A 9,496-nucleotide genomic window follows, 5' to 3' on the forward strand; every position below is an offset into this window, starting at 1 on the left:
GGACCGGCCCTGCCCTGGGCCTGCTGGCCACACTATTGCTGATACAAGACAGGATGCCACTGGTCTTCTTGGCCACCTGGGCACACTGCTCGTTCATGTTCAGCTGCTGTCAATCAGTATCCCCAAGTCCTTTTCTGCTGGGCAGCTTTCCAGCCACTCTGTCTCTAGCCTGTAGCACTGCATGGAATCGTTGGGACCCAAGTGCAGGACCAGCACTTGGCCTTGTTGAATCTCATACCACTGTCCTCAGCCCTTGGATCCAGCCTGTCCAGAGCCCTCTGCAGAGCCTTCCTACCCTCCAGCAGATCAACACTCCCACCCAACAGGGTCCACCTGATCCCCTTGTCCATGTCACTGATGAAGATACTAAACAGAAACTGGCTCCAGTGCTGATCCCTGGGGAACACCACTGGTGACTGGCTACCAGGCTGGCCATCATTCACCACCATTCTCTGGGCCATCCAGACAGGTTTTCACCCAGTGAATAACGCATCTGTCCAAGCCGCTGGCCATCATTCACCACCATTCTCTGGGCCATCCAGACAGGTTTTCACCCAGTGAATAGTGCATCTGTCCAAGCCATGGGCTTCCAGCTTTTCCAGGAGAGTGCTGTGGGCAAATGTGTCAAAGGCTTTGCTGAATGCCAGCGAGACAACATCCACAGCCTTTCCCTCAGACACTGGGTGTATCCTTTACGATTCTAGTGAGGGTATAACAAGCCCATTGTGACCCTGGAGTGGGTGAAGGTAGGGAACACTAGTCCTTTAGATATATTATTTAGATAGAATTTTGGCCTCTGAGCCCAAATGGGCAGAGGTATTTTTTAAACCTGAAGCAGGAATCTAAATCCTAGAGAAGTACTGGATTTAGGATACAACCCTGCAGTTGATCCTTTCCTATTGTTTAGGAATACACAATCTCTTCTTGTACAGAAGGTTTCTGAAGCATTCTTCTAATAGCCCTTAAAGTCCCCTTCAGCTTTACCTGGTTTCAGCTGAGAGTTAGTTTTCTTCCTAGCAGCTGGTACAGTGCTGTGTTTCGGATCCTATATGAGAATAATGTTGGTAACACACTGATGTTTTAGTTGTTGCTATGTTGTGCCATCAAGGACCTTTCAGTGCCCCATGCTCTGCCAGTGAGCAGATACACAAGATATTGGGGGTGAGCAGAGTCAAGAGAGTAGACCTGAAGTAGTCAAAGGGATACTCCACACCACATACCAACATGCCTAGTGTACAAACTGGGTAGAGTTGGCTGGGAGGGGCCAATTGCTGTTGGAGGACAGGCTGGGCATCAGTCAACAGGTGGTGTGCAACTGTATTGTGCATCACTTGCCTTTCTGGGCTTTTATTCCTCTCTCTTTCATTTCAAGTATTACTGTCATCAGTGTCATTAGTATGTTACTTTTTCTGTTTCAATTATTAAACTCTTGTTAGCTCAACCCACAAGTTTTACTTTTTTTCCTCCTCTGATTCTCACCCCTGCCAGGGAAGGAAACAGAGGGGCAGGAGGAGTGAGTGAACAGCTGTGTGGTACTCAGCTGCCAGCTGGGCTTAACCCACAACACTTTAGATACTTATTTTTCACAGCACCTGACCTGTAAACACTCCAGTTCCCTTTGCATCCAGTTCTCAGTAGGGGCTACCTGCCAGAATAACAACTTATTCCAGGGCTTATCATCCGTTTCTGCTTTATACAACACATACAGCACAAAGAACTGTCTTTGTTATACGACAGACTCTGATTTTCACTAACAGAGTCACAAATAACAGGGACAAACAATAAACAGGAACAAACAAGATGGAAGCCCATTTTCCAATGTAATCTCAAGCAAAAGTCTCCATGCTCTATCAAAGACCTATGGAACTATACAGCAGATCCAGTTTAGGACTGACACAGCACAAGGTTAGTACAGCTAGGAGGAGAGTGAGGCTTATTCACGTGGCCAGTTATGTTCTCCTGATTTTGGTATAGATGTCATCAGACTGTAATGATCATGATCTCAAAAAGTGCTGCATTGTGGGTGAGGACTGCCCTATGGGACAAGAATCACCCCACCCCTCTCCTCAATCTGTGCCACTGTTCCAACAGCAGTGGGAAAAAGAAATGAAAATCAAAAGCAAATCCTCAACCTTCCTACACACTGCAAACTTCTGCAGCATGAACTTCTAACTGGCCAACAGTCAGGCTCTACCTAATCAGTGCTAAAGGCATCATGGAAAGGGATGTACTCCTTAATCTGATTCTTACTCAAGGTTTTTCCACACAGTGTTTTTTTGTTCTTTTTTTTTGTTCTTTTTCAACACATGTTCTGAAAGAACAGGTTCTCTTTCTTACCCTGAGAAGCCTTTCCATTTGAGCAGTATCTCTCAATTGCTTCTTTAACATTATGGCTACTTTTCAGAAGTTCATACAGTGCCTGTAAAATACAAAAAGTCTTTAGGAAGAGTCAGAGTTTTCTAATATCCAGCCTAGACCTTCAAAACCAGCCTTCCAGTGAGCATATATAATGCAAAAAAAAAAAAAAAAGGGATTTATCTTTACACATGACAAAAGTTTATAAATAACAACCAAAGGCAAAACCATCGCAAAGCTGAGACAAGGTTTCATTTAAAAAATGTAAACCATTATATGCAGTTATTTAAAAAGTTGAATTTGTCAACAGTTTGGTAATCAGAAACGTCACAGATCACAACACTGACAACGTTCAAACACTCACGATTTTACGCATATACTTAACATTACAAGTAAGATCCTGACCCCACCAACACCAAATTACAGAATGAAGAAATTGAGTACTGTTGCCTTTATACCACAAGGCAGAGAAAGAGACCACGTGTTAATCACACAGCAAATGGAGCAGGACACAAAACGTACTTGTTCGTTGTCCCGTATATTTAGTCCTTCAGGAATTCTGCCAATCATTTTCTCATTTCCTGTTCTTAAGGACGTTTCAAAAAGGTATTCTTTAACTTTACTTTCTGAGATCACATCAGGTTTCCAAAGCAAAAGGTCTTCATTTTCATATGCTGATAAAAACAGAAACCCATTAATGCCGTGTGTGGCGGTTTTTAGGGTGCAACATTAAAAGCTGTTTCACAGACACAAAGCACAGGAACGCAGAAGTAATCAAATCAAGCATGACCATGTCACTTTTAAATTGCAGCTCACTTTGGCTATTGAGTCATTTTCAACCAAAATTTGCCAAGAATAACTTAACTGAGTGGTGTTCTAGATCCCAATGTGACTTGCTTTTCCACTCACTAACAACTGAATGCTGTTAGAACTTGGTATGTTGCATATTTTACAAGTACTGGGGATGTACAGTTCTACTTCATAGTACACTGAAATCATGTATGTACCTCTGAGGGAGCTTATTTCAAGGACAACATACTGGACATGCACAAGAGTTGGCCCGAACCTTTGCCAGTCTGTGCACGTTTTAAAACTAGATTAAACTATAAATCCTAAACTATAAATTTACTCTGATCAATAGATGTGATTAACATTGCACATAATGTTTTATGTACTCTCTTGGCAATAAAGGAGTAGAGTTATTCAATTCAAATACAGAAGCACAGTGGCTGTTAGAGCAGAAAAGATGGAGATCCTCAAAGCTCTCTTAAAACTACAGGAAACAATATTAAGCTAAGGAAAGGAATAAAATTATACTTCATCTGGAAGTTCTTTTATGGCTTAAGAACACCAAGTGCTTTCAGACAGACACAGAATCACAGAATAGCACCATAAAGGTTGGAGGAGACCTCTGAGATCGAGTCAAACCATTAGCTGCCACTCTGATGTGACCCCTAAACCTTAAACCGTATCCTCCAGCGTCAGATCCAGATGCCTCAAAGTTTACAGGAGAGCAGAACTGCCTTCTAAGACAGTTCTGGTACCTGGAACTACATAGAACAAAAGTAAGCCCTTGTTTGCCATCCCTAGCTCTTCAGGGAGTATACAGAAAAGGCTTTCAGAGAATCCTCCACCTCTACAGCCAGGTTCAGCCTTATCAAGCACCGCTGACACTCAGACTCCTTTATCAGCCAAGACAATGCAGCACGTTTTGCTGGAGTCCATGACTGGTAACTTCAGGAGCAGCTCCTCAGGCTCTCTGATCTAGGAGCTACCCTGTTGCTCTTAGTCAAGACTCACTGGTTCTCTCCAGGACCAGCTCGTTAAGAGAAAGTTGCCAGATTAACCCCTCCTTGGTCATCCTCTCGTTATCGGCACCTCCTCAGAAGCCAGGATGTGTAACTCAGGACAGAACTACCCATATAAATCCAGTTCATACTCCTCCCGTTCTCACAGCCCATCAGCACCATGCGTGAATCTCAGAACATCAAAGACTTCCCTAGATCTTACGCAACACAAGAGATGTTCACTTCCTAATGCTTCCAGCTGCATCCATACCAAATACTCCTCTAACTGCAAAGAAGCATGTGGCAATGGTGAGAAGATTTGACATAAGCGACCAAGATAATATCCCCATGCAATATTAACAACTTACAGAATATTAAAAATGTACAGGAAAGATTCCCCTCCATTTATCATTATTATTTCCCCCTAGCTGTTCCTTAATTTCATAGCTGTTCCACCCCAGGGCAATTTTTTTTCATTACCTGCCTTTTTAATTCCACAGCTCTAAGTGCTAGGTTTCCACAAATAACAAACAAAACTCTATTTAATAAAGTTCTTTTCTCTACCCTTACACAACTGCAGTTTTTAACTCAAATCTGCACTGGAATAACTTCATCTTTACAACATTTTATTGGTTAAGAGACAGTGTATCAGGATCGACATCAAGGACAGTTACAAAAGCTTACTGCTTTGTTTTCCATATCAATTTTGTAATTCAGACTGTTGCACTTGCCAAGAAACAACCAAAGAAATACACTGTTTTGAGTATCTTCAATGTAAACTAGGTTACATGCTCTTAGCCTAGTCATGATTCTCCAATGAAAGTACTTCCTTCTTGACGCCCAGTTAGTTGCCTCCTAAAATTACCAGATACTTCAGAATCATCACTGAAATCCACCCTCCAATTGTGCCCTGAGAATGTCCTCTCAAAGCTGCGGAGTCACACTTCTGAGGCATAATTATATGGTTGTGTTACTTCAGTTTTCTAGTGCCTTTTATCATGGTCTCTGGGAGTTTATAAAATAACATTTTTTTCCATCAAGTGCTATGTATTAACACAAAATAAGAAGTAAAACAGTCAGAAGAACTTACCCTTTTCATCATCACTGCATCTGCCAAGGTAAGGTGGAATTTCAGCCTGGTATTGTGAACCAACCATTATTTCCTGAAAATGTAATAAAAATGAAGAGAGAAAGGTATTAACAATAACTTCTGTACAGAAGCATTAAAAATGTCATTAAGCTGCAGTTTGACAGAGAATTCCAGAATTAAGGTGCTATTTTAGACACATGCTAAAAACCTTTATGGATTTTTCTTAACAGTAAAGTTTTATTAACTTTTTGAAAATACAATTATTACCTTCCTCAAATCTTCAGACGAATTACCATTGTCTGCCTCTACATCTTCACCATCTGACTCCTTATCTCCATCGCACGTGGTGTTTGCTTCAGAGATAAAGAAGTTTGGTTTTAGCTAGGAAGAATTTTCAGTTCAAATACAGAACTAGGTAACCTTTACTTTGGAAAAGAGCACCTGCTTTTATTCAGGAAGACACTTATCCTGAGTGTTGATCCACACTTCTATCAGAGCAAAACTAGCATGAAGTCAGAATGCACTGGTACTTGTGTACTGCAGAACACAAACATTTATCATCACTCCAGCTGAGACAATCTATGTATTTCTGAAAGTCAAAAGGAAATGAGATCATTCTCCTCTGTAGATTTACTCAATAAAAACTTATACCTTAGAGAAAAGGTATGAGAAAAAAACCAGAAAACTTACACAGCTATGACACAGCCTCAGGTTAATAGCAAGGAGAGCAGAGCTGGAGGCATGTCTTTATTACCTACTAAAACCTTTCATCAGAAGCTTTAATGGGCATTCAAAACATTCCTTGAAACGAGGCTGCCTCGGCATGGAGTGAGGATACAGGAGAGACACACAAAATGGAGTAAGTAAAAGCAACAGACTGCTTATTCCTCTTTTATATCTTCCCTGAGGAAGAAATACAGCAGAGCCCTTGAAGCATGTCAAATACAGCACTCCACAGATAACTCATATTTTAGAATCTGGAACACTGAGGTATTGGGTTCTGAAGTAATTCTGGTTTTATAGATGTGTAATCCCTGGCAGAATGCAATCTACAGTTCTGGTATGATTAAACCTATTTTGTATTCTCAGACCTCAGAAATGACATACTCAAACCGGGCTGAAATTTTCGCTTCATCACAACTAAAAATAATCATCAACATCAATATCCAAGATTGTATAGACTGAGGCTCTTCTCCCGCAGTCATTACTACAATCACCAGTCTCTCTCTGTTTGGCTTTACAAGCAGCAAACAAGGACTAAACTGAATACACGAAACAATATGCCTGGACAATCACAGGCAAGTTTTTACCCACTTAATGGAAATTTAACAAAATACCCTGTATTATGTATCAGACATGTTTATCTTAAAACCTAATGTTAGCTTAGTATCTGAGAAATGGACAGAGATCAGGGAAACAGATGGAACTGCCAACAGCACGGAGAACTGACATCTCCCTCCTGGAAACAGTGGATATTTGGTTTTAAAATGTCCAGCCAGAACTCCTAATAAATTAAGATCTTGATAGAAAACCATGACAGCTAAGAACAAAGACAGCTATCTTCTAGAAGCTGCTGCACTTTCAATGCCATATGCATTAACAGTTCACAGGTGCCAGCAAGTCTGGGGTTTGCTTAACTGAAACAAGGGCATTGCAACTTTTAGTTTGTCTCTCTCTTCAACGAAAATGTCTTACATGTATCACACAGCAGCAACAACTGCTGGTGACTGAGGCAGCACACCCCCTTTAGCCTCTCCTTCCCCAGAGGAACGAAATCCCCCATGGAACAGCTTAAGATATTTGCCAAATTAAAACTGTGATAAAAATCCTCCACACTGCTCTAACTCTGGAACACCAGTGAACAAATAAGATGCAACAGGCAATGAGGAATATCTCATCCAGGCTGGATAACCAAACCACTGGTTCTCAGATCTTTCCCATCCATGGATAGTGAAACTTTGGCAGTCATGGGTTTACAGGTCCTGTCCCATACAAAACTACTTGGTGCCACTCCACAAAGTCCTACAGAAATGTGTCAAGTGTGTGAAAGGAAAAAATGACACTGTGTCCCAGTTCACATCCACACAGAGGAGTCATTGGCTTAAAAGCAGCGTAAAAACTTCAGCAGTGAAGCATTAATTTAAAAGAATGGGTTATGTATTCATATAGTTCACTAGCACACTGAAAATCATGAGAAGTGTTCCTCAGTACTGTGTTAGCTATTGACTATGAAGCTACTGCATTTACAGATAAATCAACTCTTAATAACTAATGATAAATAACTTGTGTTTTGAGCAGAGAACCAAATACAAGTCTTTCAGGTAATCAGTAACACCAACCAGAGACAATATTCAGGTACAACATCCTGCAAAGCACTTGTTCCTCAGCTCCTGGTACAGTGAGCCCTACTCTGAAATTTTGGCATTCTAAGGTAGGAAGCTAAATATAATGCTAAGACTTTTAGACTACTGTTATAAAATCAGGTTTCCTACATCGTAATGGCCGAGGAAAGAAGTCAGTAGCCTCATGTGAAGTAACTGATGGTGTCAAGTCATCAGCAGAGGACTGTGTTTCTTCATCATCTCCCGACAAGAGGTCTTTAGCGATTTCCTCCTGCATCATTAAGATAAAAAAATAACACCTCAGACTGACTATTAAGTACCGACTGGTGAGCATTCAGTTTCAGCAAACTGTCTCTTTAATTAAAATGAGTTACTTTAGCATAAGAGAATTTAGCAGACCATACACCCTTCACTAAAAAGCTACTTTGCTCCTCTTAAACCTAAGAACAAACATAACCATTCATGTCACACAGAGGTTTGTTTTCCCTTTGTCTTCTGTTAAAACAAAGGCAAAAGAAGTAACTTCTGCAAGCATCAATCTCGGATGCTCCTCCAATTGCTTCCAGTAAAAAACACCAATAGAAACCGCGTCAGATCTTTAGAATTCTGTCATTCTTTGCATCACAAATGTACTGAAGCTTTAAAAGTCTGTTGCCCCCTAAACTCTGGGAGGAAGAAAATAACCCCAAAACAGCAGCCAGGGGTTTTCGTAGACTTTTGCTGAGAGGACAGAGAATGGACAACTTCACGAAACACAAAAATTCTGATGCCTCTGTAGGTTAAAGAAAAGGTGTTCAGAAAGAAAAAGCAAACTTCCTCCACCAGCAGACATGTCCGAACCCCTCTGATAGAGATTTGGAAAGGAAAGAACTGTATTAGACAACAAGCCGACTACATTTTTGTAGTCTCAACACAATCGTGAATCCTAATGAGAATCAGATGCGCAGAGCCATCATTATACCCTTCTTTCTGCAGAGTTACCATTACATCATACTTGCAGAAAGGGAATAAAATACTCAAAAAATACATATACTTACTACTTGCATAAGCTCAACTACAAGCTGCATATGCTCTGTAACCAAAAATCAGATCAAAATATCAGAATTGCAAACCATAAAAGCTGAAGTTTCAGGTTTTTTTCATCAGCAACGCAGCATATTTAGTCACTGCACATAAAACGATCTCACTCCTCAAAGCTGAGACCTTCCCAAATGATATGCATTTGAAAACAACATCCTAAAGCATCCAGAAGTGCATTTTCAATTTATACACACCCATTTTTGATACTTGGTGTGTGCTGGAAGTCAGAGCTACTGTCAGACATTGCATGTATTATGGAAAAATCAGTTATAAACAATAAAAAAACCAAAATTCAAAACACCTACTTAAAGCTCTATGCATGTGTTTTAGAAAAGCTGTGAACATACTCATTTCTCATTTGCAGTTATGCAGTGCCATTAAACTTGCTATGCATTTGTAAGAGTTGTAATTATTAAAACTAGATCCTCAATATCCCTGAAAAGGTAGGAATTCAGAGTGATAATGTACATCGAAGTTAACAAAGATAGATACATGTCTTGTAACATCAAGAGATAGTGAAACAATGTCACCTGGATTTCAGCTCTTAAACAGCAATTCAGGGGAAAACAATTCTGACTTACTTTATCTAGAGTCATATCTGGAAGTTCATCTGCAAGTTCACTTGGGGAGCTATCTGCACTGGAGCCAGCCATAACTGGAATCGTGGGTTCATAGCCATAGAAGGCCAGTAAATCTTCCAATGGCATGTTTCCTTCCTAATGCAAAGAGAGTTACAAACACTTCAGTATATCGCCAAATAGTTGTGAACGATTCAGGCTGACAAGGATAAGCCATATTTTGAACAAAAGTAGAAAACCAACAAAGAAAAACTTAACTCAAAG

General features: G+C 40.5%; 1 protein-coding gene across 1 annotated transcript in view; it reads right to left on the reverse strand.

Annotated features, from left to right (window-relative positions):
• Positions 1–9,496, reverse strand: part of MIER3 (mesoderm induction early response 1, family member 3) — a gene marked incomplete at its 3' end in the record, with an annotated part of 17,356 nt that overhangs the window by 3,776 nt on the left and 4,084 nt on the right. Inside the window, exons 3-8 of the mRNA XM_009073484.1 lie at positions 9,236–9,370; positions 7,725–7,845; positions 5,500–5,585; positions 5,233–5,305; positions 2,878–3,029; positions 2,338–2,419 (exon numbers count right to left, since the gene is read on the reverse strand). Coding sequence (XP_009071732.1) covers positions 2,338–2,419; positions 2,878–3,029; positions 5,233–5,305; positions 5,500–5,585; positions 7,725–7,845; positions 9,236–9,370 — 649 coding nt within the window. The remainder of the gene's footprint in view (positions 1–2,337; positions 2,420–2,877; positions 3,030–5,232; positions 5,306–5,499; positions 5,586–7,724; positions 7,846–9,235; positions 9,371–9,496) is intronic.

The sequence above is a fragment of the Acanthisitta chloris genome, unplaced genomic scaffold (assembly GCF_000695815.1).
Source record: "Acanthisitta chloris isolate BGI_N310 unplaced genomic scaffold, ASM69581v1 scaffold25420, whole genome shotgun sequence".
Lineage (NCBI taxonomy): Eukaryota > Metazoa > Chordata > Aves > Passeriformes > Acanthisittidae > Acanthisitta > Acanthisitta chloris.